Raw genomic sequence first — 15468 nt, 5'->3', positions numbered from 1 at the left:
TGATCTGAGTGTGAATGAACAGTAGGACAGGAGGTTTCATTGCAGGATGACCTTCCCTTGTTTCACTGACTGAGGCACTGGGCACTTTGACTGGTAACAGTTCTGATTCTCATACTGAATACATTTTGCTGATTGTGGCGAAACAGGAGATATTCCTGCTTGTAATTTGTATAGCTATTTTTATGGTATACATTTCCTTTGTTTGACCAGCAGGTGGTGTCTGTCCTCTCCTTTTAAGCTGTTGCAGAGGTGACAGTTTCTTTTCAGCTTAAGCCCTGAGGGAACGTAACCTGTACTGTTATTGGCCAGACACCCCCTTGAGTTAATGCTCTGAGCTCTGATTAGCACTGTAGTTCAAACATCCAGCCAAAATATGCTGGAAATCTTTAGTCTCAGCAAGGGAGTGTGGAGGTTAAACATCTGTGCACTGAGATCACCCTGTTCAAAACCTGAGTAGTTAATTTTCCTGAACTCCCCCCAGGTGCTACTCAGGTAGTAATAAAGTGTGCAGCTAGTTTTAATATTGAAATCTGTTAAGTTACCTGCTATTGTTTGCCGGTTAAATCTTTTCCACTGTTCCATTTTTCTGATAATAAACCTATTAGTTTATTAGCTCTGTTGTCCTGGACTAAGAATCCTGGTGGTTTGTGTTTTGGGTCTGTGGGTGTTTTCTAAGAGCTGTAAGACCTCGTGGATTGTGGCCCCAGTGTCCTTAGAAACCACTGATGGGATAACTTACAGGTGTGATAACTTACCCAGAGAGAAGAGAAAACCTAGTGCGGTGGGATGGAGGGTATGCCAGTGTACAGCATGAGCACAGGTAGGCCTGAACAGTGCTGGGACTGATCCTTTAGGTGGCCATAGGGTTAACCCCAGGTGGATGCTAGGTGTTTTGTGATACTTATGTAGCCCCTGCTTCAAAAATAATGAAAATCACTACTCTAAACTTAAGGAAGAGTAGAATGAATGTATTCAATTATGAACATTTGAGGAAATGCTATGCAGAAAGTGAGCACAGGATTCTGCCAACTTCCTGCCAAAAATAATAGTATTGTGTCCTTGGGTAACAAGGAATGGTTCATGGAGTTATCTGTCTTTCAGCAGGGATTCAATTTGCCACAGATTAGTATGGCAACCAGATCTTATTGAATCCTTGAGCATCTTAGATGTGATACTTTTGAGTTCACCTTCTTTGATTTGAACCGTGAGTATAATACCCCATATTTGTTTCTGAACATCCTATAGATGTTGGATGGGCACTGCCACCAGCTCCTTGAGGGTACTGCATTATTTAAGAAAACAAAACAGAATGACTAGACAGTCCACAGAAGTGCAGTAGAATACTGTTGGTCTGCGGTAAAGGAAAATAGGAAGGGAAGCCTGTAGCCCTACTCCTGTTCAGAATTTAAGTACTCAGAACAAAAAGTAGTCCCAGGGCGACTCAGATTCATAAATCAGTGTTTCAAATGTGAGGAACAACTACCCCTATATTACAACTCTTGAGAGCTTTTTATCCCCAAGGCCGAAAACTGAAAATCCACAAAAAGATTTCCATCTGAGGCCATCATCGGAAATAAAACAAAATACAACAGAAAAGAAAATAAGATGATACCTTTTTTATTGGACATAACTTAATACATTTCTTGATTAGCTTTCGAAGGTTGCCCTTCTTCGTCAGATCGGAAATAAGCAAATGTTGGTAGATGACAGTATATATAAGTGAAACATCAAACCATTCCAGTGACAGTCTAACAGGATGGGGGTGGACAGGAGAGAGACAGGAAGAGTCGGGTGGATGAGGGACAAGGAGATATGCATGGAGACAGGAGGGTGACAAAGCAGTACAATTTTATGGTTTATAATGGGCTAGAAAACCCAGATCTTTGTTAAGTCCTGTCTGGTGGGTGTCAAAATATTTAATCATTCTGACTTCAAAGGTCTTACGTTCCTGTATTGTTTTAAAGTTCCCTTTTAGGATTCTTGCCATGAAATCACTGGTACAGTGTTCTGGTTTTGTAAAGTGCTGCCCCACAGCACATCTGAGGCCAGAAGGCGATGACTTCATGTCAACAGCCTCAATTACAATCCCTGTACCAATACTAATGGCTTTTTAAATATTTTAAATGTACTGGCTTATATCACCTTCCTGCATACAATGATGAACCATAAATGGTGTAGGAATGTGTAAAAGTGAACCAATTTTTTAATCTGTCAAAAAGTACAAAGACTAGGGGACACTCAAGGAAGTTACATAGAAATAATTTTAAAACAAATAGAAGGAAATATTTTTTCATTCAACAAATTTCGTTGCCAGAGAATAGCGGTTAGAACATCTGGGTTTAAAAAAAATTGTTAAGTTCTTGGAGGAAAAGTCCATAGTCTGTTATTGAGATGGACATGAGGGAAGTCACTGCTTGCCCTGGGATTGGTAGCATGGAACGTTGCTACTGTTTGAGTTTCTGCCAGATACTTGTGATCTGGATTAGCCACCGCTGGAAGCAGGATACTGGGATAGATGAACCTTTGGTCTGACCCAGTATGGCTATTCTTATGTTCTTCAAGAAACAACCAGGCTTTGCAGCGCTTACGAAAAGAATACTCGGGGGTCATAAGATGCTTAACTGCATAGCGGACCATTATTTTGTTTGGGTACAATTTTATGGACAGGTCTGTGGTAAAAAGCAGTGGGGATGAGTCAGCTAAATTGCAGAAGAGAGCTAAAGGGTGGGGGGTGGGGTGGGGGAACCTAAGGTAGTAGAATCTGTTTTTCCTTTTGATACAATTATTCTTTGTGGAATGCTCACCTCTCCTTTGAAAATCTGTTCTTGGAATGTAGCTGCCATTAACTCCCTGGGGGAAAGAGCTAAAGTTCTCCAAGCCCTTAAGAGAAGAAAATATTCAAACAGCTTGTCTCCAAGAAGCCCACCTGTCAGACTTATGAAACTGAAGAGGAACTGCGTAGGCAAGGTGCTCAATTTCTGGGAATATCATCATCCCGATTCCAAGCTCTGCAGGTCATCCAAAACGCAGCTGCATGACTGATCACTGGAATCTCAAGGTCCGAACATATTAACTACACCAAAAAAAATTACACTGGCTCCCGGTAACATACAGAGTTCAATTCAAGACTCGTGTATTGATTCATCAGCCTATATTTGGGAACGTTCCAGCCTATTTTCGAAATACCCTGCGATCGTATAAACCAAAATGAGCACTAAGATCCGAGACATCTTATCAGCTCTGTTTACCTTCCGCTAAATCATATAATTACGCTGAGACAAAACTGCAGGGCCTTCTCTATCGCTGCCCCATCTGCGTGGAATGCTCTACCCAGGTACCTGAGATCATGTGAAAAGACATTCAACAATTCAAACGGCTGCTAAAAACGCATCCGTTTGTGAAAGCCTTTTTGGCTACATGAAGATTTATCTAATTGACCCTTCTTTCTCTGTGTTTTCTTTTTTTTCTTTCTTGGTTAGGACCGGTCTAGTGATCATGTTTTACCTTAACGTGCTTAGCGATCGTTATGTGTTCAAGACTACGTACATGAATATTGTTAACCGCCTTGGATAAAGGCGGGATATAAATGCAGTAAATAAGTAAATCTGGCAGGGAACAACTCAGAAACTGCTATTCTACTTAATAAATCTATTCCTTTTAAAATTCTGAAATCTAATAAAGATGCCCAGGGAAGATGTCTTGGTCTCTTTGGAAGTTCAAGGGCAGATGATCACACCGTTGAGTGTATATACTTCAAATATGATTAATCCTTTTATCAAACATTGTTAAAACTTTGCATGACAGAAGCACACTGGGCTCCCTGATAAGAGAACATTTTAATGCTTTTATGGATGAAAAACTGGATTAAAAAAAAACAAACAAAACTTATGGCCCTAGGAAAGGAGGAGAGGGAACCTCTAGGGGGTTGAAGAACTTTCTGTAAAATGCTGAATTTGCTTGATGTATGGAGAGTATTTCATCCACTAGATAGAGCCATGTCCATAATTGGCTACGTTTTTGTTTCTATCCTTCAGTAGAAAATTTGTGTCATGGATTCAGAGATTCTTATCCTTTTGGACGGACATCTGATTGGCGGGGGGGGGGGGGGGGGGGGGGGGGAGATGCAGTTTGGGTGATCTGAGGGTAGATGGAGATTTGTATTCTGATTCCCTTTTTTCAGAAATATTTGCTGGATAAACGAGAATACTGTTCGTGTGGAAAATTCTGTTCTCTTCTGGGAGACTGCTAATAGTTCTCAGTGGAGAAATTATTGTACACGTAGCATCTAAATGAAGGAGCAAGTGCAGACAGTTTTAAATTTAGAAAAACAAATATAGCAATGTAAACAAATTAGGTAGGTCTCCTGGGTCAGGAAACAAAGATGCCCTACAGGTTGCTCAGGAAGAATTGCGTACTACAGTGGTTCCCCAACCTGGTCCTGGAGGCACCCCAGCCAGTCAGGTTTTCAGGATACCCACCGTTGAGTATTCATGAAATAGATTTGCATGCAGTGGAGGCAGTCCATGCAAATCTCTCTTACGAATATTCATGGTGGATATCCTGAAAACCTGACTGGCTGGGGTGCCTCCAGGACCAGGTTTGGGAACCACTGGCATGCTTTATGTGAGAATCGTCATCTTTATTATAAATAAACCACATAGTTTCAGTCACAAAACTGGTAAATTGCTCTCTTACTTAGCCTTTCCTTGGTTGGGACCCCATTTTTGTAAAGACATTTTATATCAAGGGGTTCTAGAGACAAAGAGGGATCAATAGCCTAGTAACATAATAGATGACAGCAGATAAAGACCGGTCAAACTCAATTTATGATTAAACCAACAATGAACATGGTATAAAATATATAAACTTGATACTGATTTTTCTTAACCATTTTTGGTACGAAGACTGTAGAAGTCTGTCCGGCACTATGTCCCAGCTACTGGAGTTGCTCTGAAAAGTTTGCTCCAGCCTATCTTGAACCATCTCGCCATATATGGGACACAGACCGTAGAAGTCTGCTCGGCCTTGGCTTTAGTTCCTTACAGCTGGAGTCGCAGGTTGAGCACCACTCAACGCGTCAACATGCACGCAGTAATTTAAGTTTTGGTTTTATACCATCCTCTTTCTAATTAGGGATCCTCTGTGTTCATTCCACATCTTTTTGAATGCAGTCACAGCTTATGTCTCCACCACCTCCCTAGGTAGGGCATTTGATGCATCAACCGGCCTCTCTGTGAAACTTGTGTCCACTCTACTGCTACTACTAATCATTTCTATAGCGCTACTAGACATATGCAGTGCTGTACACATGATATTCAGGTCCCTAGGGGGCTCACAATCTAAGGTTTTGGTACCTGGGGCAATGGAGGGTTAAATGACTTGCCCTGGGTCACAAGGAGCTGCAGTGGGAATCGAAGCCAGGTTGCCAGGATCAAAGCCTACTGCACTAACCATTAAGCAATGGCTCTACTCCCAACTGATAAAAATGTTTTCTATCAATGTTATAAGGATTTTTTTTTTAAATCAGGAGAGACTGGTATCTTTGGAAAATCTGCATCATAATGGACCCTGGGATGCACTGGTTTTGCAAATTTGGATCTCCAAGTCCTACATCAGCCCATCTCTGCTAATGACATGCATGATGCTATTAAGCAGGCCCAATTATATAAAACCATAGGCCAAGATGGGTTCACTGTAGAATTTTATAAGTTACTACAAGATCAGATCACTTCACCTGCAACAGCTCACTAGAATCGAGTTATTTCTGACAAACAATTCCCTCAATATACTATCTGAGCAATTATCACCATTATTTCTAAACCAGGCGGGGCCCCCACAAAAGCAGAACTGTATAGACCAATTTCTCTTGTTAAACTGCAAATTGAAACTTTTTGAGAAAATATTAGCCAGTAGACTTATACGGTCTGTGCCAGAGCCAGTGGTTGGAGGGGGGGGGGGGGGTGGTTGGGAGGTGGGGCTGGTGGTTGGGAGGCGGGGATAGTGCGGGGCAGACTTATACGGTCTGTGCCCTGAAGAGCACAGGTACAAATCAAAGTAGGGTATACACAAAAAGTAGCACATATGAGTTATCTTGTTGGGCAGACTGGATGGACCGTGCAGGTCTTTTTCTGCCGTCATCTACTATGTTACTATGTAGATTGTATTAACCTAGGGTAAAAGCATGGTCATAGTGTTCAAATGGGGGTTGTGCCAGGCAGGCAATCAATCACTTTGGAATATGTAGAGAGTTATCCCCGCTTTGACGCACTGAACTTCATAAGATCTCAGCTGGGCTAACTAGTTTAGATGCTGACAAGGCATTTGATTCTGTTAATTGGACATTTTTATTCAATGTGTTAGAGAAGGCTGGCTTGCAAGGCCCCTTCTTAGATATGGTCAAAATTTTGTAAAATATCCCAACAGCAGCAGTGACGGTGAATGGCACCTTGTCAGATTTTTCTTTCCAAAGAGGAATGAGATATGGCTGTCCACTCTCTCCAATGTTATTTAGTCTTCATTTGGAACCTTTAAGACATGATGACATTTGTGGAGTTCAGATTGGAACTTTTCATATTAAGGTCATGGCCTTTGCTAATGACCTACTGTTAATTTTGACTCGGCCTAACATTCCTTACCTAGAGCCCAACAGTGGCGTACCAAGGGGGGGGGGTGCCACGCGCCGGTCAGTGTCGTTCGTTTCCATGCTCCCTCTGCCCCGGAACAGGAAGTTACCTGTTCCGGGGCAGAGGGAGCATGGAAACGAATGACGCTGACAGGCGCACGGCACCCCCCCCCCCCCAGCGGCGTGCACCCGGGGAGAGGGGGTTCTTTCGCTGGGGGGTGGGGGCGCATCGGCGATCCACCCCGGGTGTCAGCGCCCCTAGGAACGCCACTGGAGCCCAACAAACACTAACAAGGAGGATTAAAACTCAATTTAGCCAAGTCTGAGTTAATGTCTTATGGTAGTCATACTTCTGTGACTTGACAAGATTACTTTTCTTTAAAATGGATAGAAGAAATAAAATACCTAAGTATTTACCCTTCTAGGAATCTGAGCATTACTGGGTTAATATGACTTATTAATTACAAAAAACAAAGGATGTATTACAACTGTGGACCAACTTACCTCTACACTTACAAGGCTACATAGCACTATATATGATATTTCCTCAAGTTAAATGTCCTGCAAACTTTCCCCATATACCTCACTGCTAATGATCTAAGAATACATAATCGTCTCCTTCGGAAATTTCTATGGATTAATAGCCACCCCAAATTGCGATTACCTCAGTTATCTTTACAAATGGGTAACGGAGGTTTGTCACTGTCAGACCTCTGCAGATCTAATATTGTAACATAGTAGATGACAGCAGATAAAGACCTCTACGGTCCACCCAGTTTGCCCAACAAGATAAACTCATTACATAAGTAAGGTATGATGTGATACTTCATATGTATAACTGATCTTGATTTGTCCTTGCCATTTTCAGGGCATAGACCATAAAAGCCTGCCTGGTACTGACCTTGTTCTAAAACTTCTGAAATTGTCAAAGTCCCTGGAAAGCTCCAATGCAGTCCATCCAATCTATTCATAAATCTGGAAGATGTAATGGTGCAATCTGACAAACTGAAGAGTAGCAAATCACATGGACTGGATGGTATTCATGTCAGAGTACTGACAGAATTGAAAAACTTGCAGAACTACTGTTAGTAATATGTAATTTATATTTAAAATCAAGCATGGTACCGGAAGATTGGAGGGTGGTCAATGTAATGCTGATTTTTAAAAAAAGGTTCCAGAGGTGATCCAGGAAATTATACACCAGTGAGCCTGACGTCGGTGCTGGGCAACATGGTACAGACTATTATAAAGAACAAAATTACTGAGCATATTCAAAAGCACGAATTAACGAGACAAAGCCAACATGGATTTAGTGAAGGGAAATCTTGCCTCACCAACCTACTACATTTCTTTGAATAGGTGAACATGTAGATAGAGGTGAACTGGTCGATATTGTGTATCTGGATTTTCAGAAGGCGTTTGACAAAGTACCTCATGAAAGACTCCAGAGGAAATTGGAAAGTCATGAGATAGGAGGTAGTGTTCTACTGTGGATTAAAAACTGGTTAAAAGATAGAAAACTACCACTAGCCCACAATGTTATTTTACGGAGATGTCCGACAGCTTTAATCTATGTAACTTGATGACCTTAGCTCAGATAGCGCAACTACGGATAGCGCAACCCCATAGACAAACCAAAAAGAGTGAAAAAAAAAGCCAACCACAATGTCCAGGTGACCAAAGTTTTATTCTCCAATCATGCAATGCTGACAAATTGACCCAACACAGGCCATGTTTCGACTGTCTCCGACAGGTGTTTCCTAGTCTCGGTCTAAATCACTCGAGCTGCTCCGCGTAAACCCCAAACACAGTAACATAGTAAATGACAGCAGATAAAGATCAACCTTAGCCCTCAAAAATGTTGATCACCCACTCAAGGGAAAATACTATAACATCGAGCCAAAAAAAAAAAGAAAAGAAATCTGTGCCAGAAAAAACAAAAACAAAAAACACTAAGTGCCAGTTTATAAGCTGCACCTAAACTTAGGTGCGGTTTATAGAATAGCGCTTAAGTGCAGGGATCATGCGTAAATTTAGGCGCATCCATCTGCACCAAAGAAAACATAGTGCAAATGCCCCTGCTTTAATTTACATGCGGAATGCCCTTACTCTATAATTGCGCATGTAACTGGAATCCTCGCCCACACTCCACCCCAAAACACCTTCCCATTTATGTGCATACATGTTAATTGATTTCAATTAACACTAATTGCCTATTAAAAAGCCAAGTACTGCCACTAATTGGCTCGTTATTCAATTAAATAGCGCACACAAACCGAGCACACACCCAAACTTGTGCATGCAATTTTTGGTGACTTTAATAGAATTAAGGGATTAGTGCTTCCCTTCCCTCCAGGGGCGTAGCCAGACACAGAGTTTGGGTGGGCCTAGGGAAGAAGTGGGTGGGCAGCAATTGTCCTCCCCTACCCCCAACCACCACCCAAAAAAATATCTCAGCTGGTGGGAAAACGCTTCTTTCCACCTTGGCAGTCTGCAGCAGGCATGCGCTGAAAACTGAATATACGCAGGTGCCGGTATCATGGAGAGTAGCGTTTTCGTTACCATCTGGAGGAGTGGCCTAGTGGTTAGGGTGGTGGACTTTGGTCCTGGGAACTGAGGAACTGAGTTGGATTCCCGGCACAGGCAGCTCCTTGTGACTCTGGGCAAGTCACTTAACCCTCCATTGCCCCATGTAAGCCGCATTGAGAGCCTGCCATGAGTGGGAAAGCGCAGGGTACAAATGTAACAAAAATAAAATAGATACTATTGGAGATTCTACATGGAATGTTGCTACTATTGGAGATTCTACTGGAATGTTGCTATTCCACTAGCAACATTCCATGTAGAAGGCTGCGCAGGCATCTGTTTCTGTGAGTCTGACGTCCTGCATGTGCAGGACATCAGACTCACAGAAGCAGAAGCCTGCGCGGCCACATTGGTGATCTGCAAGGGCCGACTTCTACATGGAATGTTGCTAGTGGAATAGCAGAATCTCAAATAGTAGCAACAGTGGAGGAGGAGTGGCCTAGTGGTTAGGGTGGTGGACTTTGGTCCTGGGGAACTGAGGAACTGAGTTCGATTCCCACTTCAGGCACAGGCAGCTCCTTGTGACTCTGGGTAAGTCACTTAACCCTCCATTGCCCCATGTAAGCCGCATTGAGCCTGCCATGAGTGGGAAAGCGTGGGGTACAAATGTAACAAAAATAAAAAATAAAAAATCTGGAGGATGTCTTCAGTTGGCCGAGCTTGGGATTCCACAGCTACCACTAAACGTGTGCTACTGTTGGGTGGGCTTGAGCCCTAAGTGGGTGGGCCCCGGCCCACCTGTGGCTACGCCACTGCTTCCCTCCAAAGGAGACTCCTAGGGTGTATACAGTTTCTAGTGATCGCACGTCTGTAGTGATCGCAAGTGCACAAATGCGACCGACCTAAATAGTGTTGCACTAATATATGTTCTTAAAATTCAAATCAGAAAAGAAAAATAAAAAAGGGGAAAAGCGCTTAGCTGATACTTATGTGCGCCATTTCTCATACCATATACCTTACGTCTAATCACCGCTATTTATAGGCATTAGACATTACCACCATGAGCAAGCATCTAGTGGTCCACCTTCCACTCATCCAATGGCTTAATTGTCCACCTCCTCCTTCACAAATGCCCGTCACTGTCTCAAGAGCTGGAGGGTGCAGAGAGTTGCACGGGGACAGAAATCTTACCCATCCCCGCCCGTCCCCGCTGGAATCTTACCCGTCCCCACCCATCCCCACTGGAATCTTACCCATCCCCGCAAAAATTTAAACCATCCCAACCCGTCCCCACCCGTCCCCGCAAGAATTTAAACCATCCCCACCCATCCCCGTAAGAATTTAATAGTACATAAAAGAAAGTTCCAGTCAGCTCCCTCAGTCTCTCTCTGGATTTGAGCCACAGCACTGTAGGCAAGGAAGGAACGGAAGTTGGAACTTGGAACACACTGGTGTGCACATGTAAGATTTGTCTCTGATTCACTGGCAGTGTGTGCTGAGAGGTCGCCACATGCACGCGCCAGTAGGTCAGGTGACATCTGATTCTCGTGCCTGTGTCAGAGCTGAGGTCTGTGCACCAGCCTGGGAGCAAAGAGGATTAATAGTAACATAGTAAGTGACAGCAAATAGACCTGAACGGTCCATCCACTCTGCCCAATAGTCACACTCATGATCAATTCATCATTAAATCAACGAGTGTGATATTATATACTTGATTATGGTCTTTCTTTTGTGTTTCTGGAACAAAGACCACAGGAGTCTATCTGGCCCCATCCTTATGTTCCAACTGCTGGAGTTGCCATCGAAGCCCACTCCAGCCTATTCATGTTCTCATTTGTGGGACACAGACCATAAAAGTCTGTCCAGCACTGTCCTCATGTTCCAGCCACTGAAGTTGCTGTCTAAGCCCTTTCCAGCCCATCCTACACCAGATTGCCATGTATAAGACACAGACCATACAAGTCTGCCAGGTATCAGCTCTAGTTCATCACAGCCAGAGTCCCCATCTAAGCGTCACTTGACACATCCACACACATGCAGCCATTTAAGGTTAGGTTTTATATAACTTCCATTTTCTAATTAGAGATCCTCTGTGTTCATCCCATGCCTTTTTGAATTCCGTCATCATTTGTGACTCTACCACCTCCTTAATGGAAGACTTTCCACATTTATGCTGTTAAAGCAAAGAGGAGGAGGAGGAGGAGAGCACTCAAATAAATTGGTATTCGGTAGATGAGAGGCTGGTGCAGGTGCAGCTTACACTTCCACGGGAAGCCCACAGAACTGGTTCCATCCCCGCGGGAACCCTGCAGGAACTGACTCCGTCCCCGCGGGAACCCCGCAGAACAGCTTCCATCCCCGCGGGAACCCCGCAGGAACTGCCTCCGTCCCTGCGGGAATCCCACGGGTTCCGCGGGATTCCCGCGGGGACGGAAGCCGTGCAGCTCTCTAGTGCAGACAACAATCTCTACCATTCATTCAAAATCAGTTATGTTCGTCTCATGAGTTATCTGTGGCCAGAACGCAGGCACAGAAAGTCCTTCCAGTGAGGATATAGCTTAAGCCTGACTTATTTATATGCCACAAAAAGTCAAAAGCTTATTTCAGGTTGCTTTTTCATGAATATATCTATATAGACTTAAAACTTACAGTTTGCAGATACATTAAGAGATTTTAATTTGTTTGGCTTGCTATTATCTATGTTAAAATAGGAAACCAAAATGAAATTTGCCATTGGAAGACGAATGTTTGTGTGGCTGAACATCTTGCTACTTAATGGAATATGTTTCCATGAGCAACTCACAAAACTGATAAAAAAGCAGTACACAGAGCATCATTATTTTTTTGAAGCCTGAATTCATCAAACTTAAGGCTCCCATGAGGGTGCGGGATTAGAGAGAGGGAGAGCATCAGTAATGATTCATAGAGCTACCCATGGGCGTAGTTTGACTGTTTCATTTGGGGGGGGGGGGGGGGCAAAGGATGGGGCAGAGCATATTAGCATATTCATTTGCATATATATATGCAAATGAATATGCTAATATGTTTCTATCCATCCCCTTCCCCATTCTATCCAGCGTCTCCCCCCTCCCCCTTCCCAGCATCTGTCTCCCATAAAGAACACGTGGATGCAGCAGCTCACAGGTTTGAGTGAACGCTGCACGGGGGAGTGACAGCAGAGATTTACCAAATGGCTTCCTACCTTCCAGTGGACTAGACAGGAGTGTGTGTGTAGGTGTAGCTTGTGTAGGAGTGAGGAGCCAGCATTTCCCAGCGACGAACAGGCGGGTCGGCGAGCAAGCGGAGGTTGTAAAAGCAGCAAGCAGGCACGCTCGTCTCCGTCCGCTTCCCTGCCCTCTCTGACTCTGTGTCCCGCCTTCCTCTGAGGTCATTTCCTTTCGGGCGGGACGCTGAGAGGGCAGGGAAACGGACAGAGACAAGCGTGCCTGCTTGTTGCTTTTACTCAGTGGTGCCCTGCCCGCCAGTTCGCCGAAGCGATGTCGGGTAAGTCGCTCGTCGTTTGGGGGGGCACTGCCCCCCTCGCCCCCCCCCAGTCTACGCCCATGGAGCTACCTCAAGTTACAATCTTCCAGACTGAAAGCACCTCCCTTAGGGCCGGGCCAATCAAACAAAGGCACACACTCTTGTTGGTGTAACAAACTGAAGACTCACACCCAGGAGTTCTGACCTGCTCCTCGGACTCACCGAGCAGTGCCAGGACCAAAGTGATCATCACTTTGGGGATCCCTCCCAGAACTGATAATGTATATAAGAGAAGATGCCGTTACCCCATAATTCATTGTGTATGAGTTATTTTCTCTCCTCCCTCCCCAAGGGTGGTAACTAGGAAGCATATCTTGGTGTCTGTTGCATCTTATCAGTATATCTTACTACTGCTGAAATCACTGCACTGATTCCTTTGTTCCTTTTCACCCGTAGACACAAAACAAGTATAATTCTAAAGGCCTAAGCTGTTGGCCTTTCATTGCATATCAATCTCTTTAAATGGCCTCTACGTTTGTTTAGTCCACAGTACTAAGTCAAAAAGAAAATTGTTTCCTTATCACTTCATTAAAAATGTCAACAAAATATAGCATTTCTTGCTTTAATAGATACACAGTTGAAAAGATATTTAAGTTTCTACTCACCTGAGTAAGATCAGGAATATCTCCTTTGTCTATTCCAACTTGCTGCCAAGGAAACAAAATGTTTTACTGTGAGAAATCCCTATCAGAAAACTGAGCAAAAGAGCAACAATATAACAATATTAAAAAAAATAAAAACAGTTTGCTATCATCCAATAGCTAAGATACACAGCAAACACCTAGCCTCAATTTATTTATTTATTGCATTTGTATCCCACATTTCCCACCTATTTGCAGGCTCAATGTGGCTTACAGAGTTTGGTTGTGACATAATCATTCCATGTTATCAGATACAATTAGTATTGTACAAAGATTAAGTAAGGGAAGAGAGAAGGAAGGTGTCAGGCAGGATTGAAGGTGGACTGTGATAACTGTGTGAATTGGTGAGGTAGTTTTGTAAGGCTATGGCTTCTCTTTGTAGGCCTTCTGGAAGAGATGTCTCTTCAGGGATTTGTGGAAGTTAGTTATTTCGTCAATAGCTTTCAGGGCTGTAGGTAGAGCATTCCACAGCTGCGTGCTCAAGTAGGAGAAGGTGGTGGCGTGCATCAGCTTGTATTTTAGTCCTTTACAGCTGGGGAAGTGCAGATTGAGGAATTGGCGGGATGATCTTATGGTGTTTCTGGGAGGCAAATCCACAAGGTTTAGCATGTAGATCGGGGCGTCTGCGTGAATGATTTTGTGTACTATCGTGCAGATCTTGAATGCAACGCGTTCCTTGAGAGGGAGCCAGTGAAGTTTCTCTCTTAGGGGTTTTGCACTTTCATATTTAGTTTTTCCAAATATGAGTCTGGCGGCGGTATTCTGGGCTGTTTGGAGTTTTTTGATAGTCTGTTCTTTGCAGCCAGCGTACAGTGCGTTGCAGTAATCCAGGTGACTTATTACCATTGACTGTACCAGGGTACAGAAGATATATCTTGGGAAGAAAGGTTTTACTCTTGAGTTTCCACATAAAGTGGAACATCTTTTCGTTGTGTTCTTCACGTGAGTATCGAGTTCGGTCGATGGTAACTCCAAGAATTTTTAGATTTTGTGCGACGGGGAGAGTACAGTATGGTTTTTCAATTAAGACAACTGTTTCAAACAGTCTCCTTCTACGTCATCAGTTTTTCACTTAAAATAGAGAAACAAACAGTGGGGGGAAAAACTCCACAATATCAAAAAATGTGCAGAAAAGCCAATTGTTCAAAAACATCTCTGGTCACTAAGTTGCTGACCATCCTAAGAGTTCCAGAATATCAAAAATCCTACTGCTACAAACATAAAAATCAGGAGCTCAAAATTCAGCAGATCGTTGGAAAAATAAAACGTAATTTATTGTTAAGAACCAATTAAACCATATGTGTGTGTGTGTGTGTATATATATATATATACAACCAGCCCAACACAGGCCGTGTTTCGCCTAACAGGGTTGCTTCAAGGGCTACAAAAGAAATAAAATAATAAAACCATATATATTGTGTATCATATGCATATTAGACAATATAAAATAATATAAAAAATTACATATATATATATATATATATATATATATATATATATATATATGTGTGTGTGTGTGTGTGTGTGTGTGTATATACATATCATACAATAAAACCTACATAAATATATGATAAAAAATAAATAATATATTTATGTAGGTTTTATTGTATGATATGTATATATACACACACACACGTGTATATATATACATATGGTTTAATTGGTTCTTAACAATAAATTACATTTTATTTTTCAACGATCTGCTTTGTTCATTTTCCATCTAAGAGTTTGCAGACCGTCTGCCTTTGTGCTTCCTTGGCTCAAAATTCAGCGACACTTATCTCCCACTGTGCATCTCAGTTACTGGATAATAGCAAACTTTTACTTTTGATATTGTTACCGTAAGCACCACATTTTTTCCGTGTATAAACTGTAGCTGATGTAAATGGAAAAGAGGCGGCTTACAACTTACCATCTGCCCACTCACGTTACTGTTTCAAGGACAGTGGCAGGCCTATCACTTAAACTAATAACACCCAGAATCAAACTGCATGTGTGAAAATGGGCAGCTACCACGTTCACATGCACACATCAGGGAACATTGTCAATAATTACAAATCTTACCCAGACTCAGATGGGGGAGGGGGATGGGGGGGGGGAGAACGTAACTCTGAGGAATCCCCCCCGCCTTACTTC

The 15468-nt window shown here is 42.9% G+C and overlaps 1 protein-coding gene across 8 annotated transcripts in view; it reads right to left on the bottom strand.

Moving 5' to 3' along the window:
- The window catches only part of LOC115467294 (clathrin coat assembly protein AP180-like), a 330594-nt gene that overhangs the window by 167083 nt on the left and 148043 nt on the right, over positions 1 to 15468 (bottom strand). For all 8 annotated transcript variants that reach the window (XM_030199139.1, XM_030199144.1, XM_030199145.1 and 5 more), the window contains exon 9: positions 13297 to 13338. In XM_030199139.1, coding sequence (XP_030054999.1) covers positions 13297 to 13338 — 42 coding nt within the window. The remainder of the gene's footprint in view (positions 1 to 13296; positions 13339 to 15468) is intronic.

This window comes from Microcaecilia unicolor, chromosome 3 (genome assembly GCF_901765095.1).
Source record: "Microcaecilia unicolor chromosome 3, aMicUni1.1, whole genome shotgun sequence".
Classification (NCBI taxonomy): domain Eukaryota; kingdom Metazoa; phylum Chordata; class Amphibia; order Gymnophiona; family Siphonopidae; genus Microcaecilia; species Microcaecilia unicolor.
The sequence above is the reverse complement of the archived record's forward strand: the minus strand, read 5'-3'. Positions and strand labels throughout refer to the sequence as shown.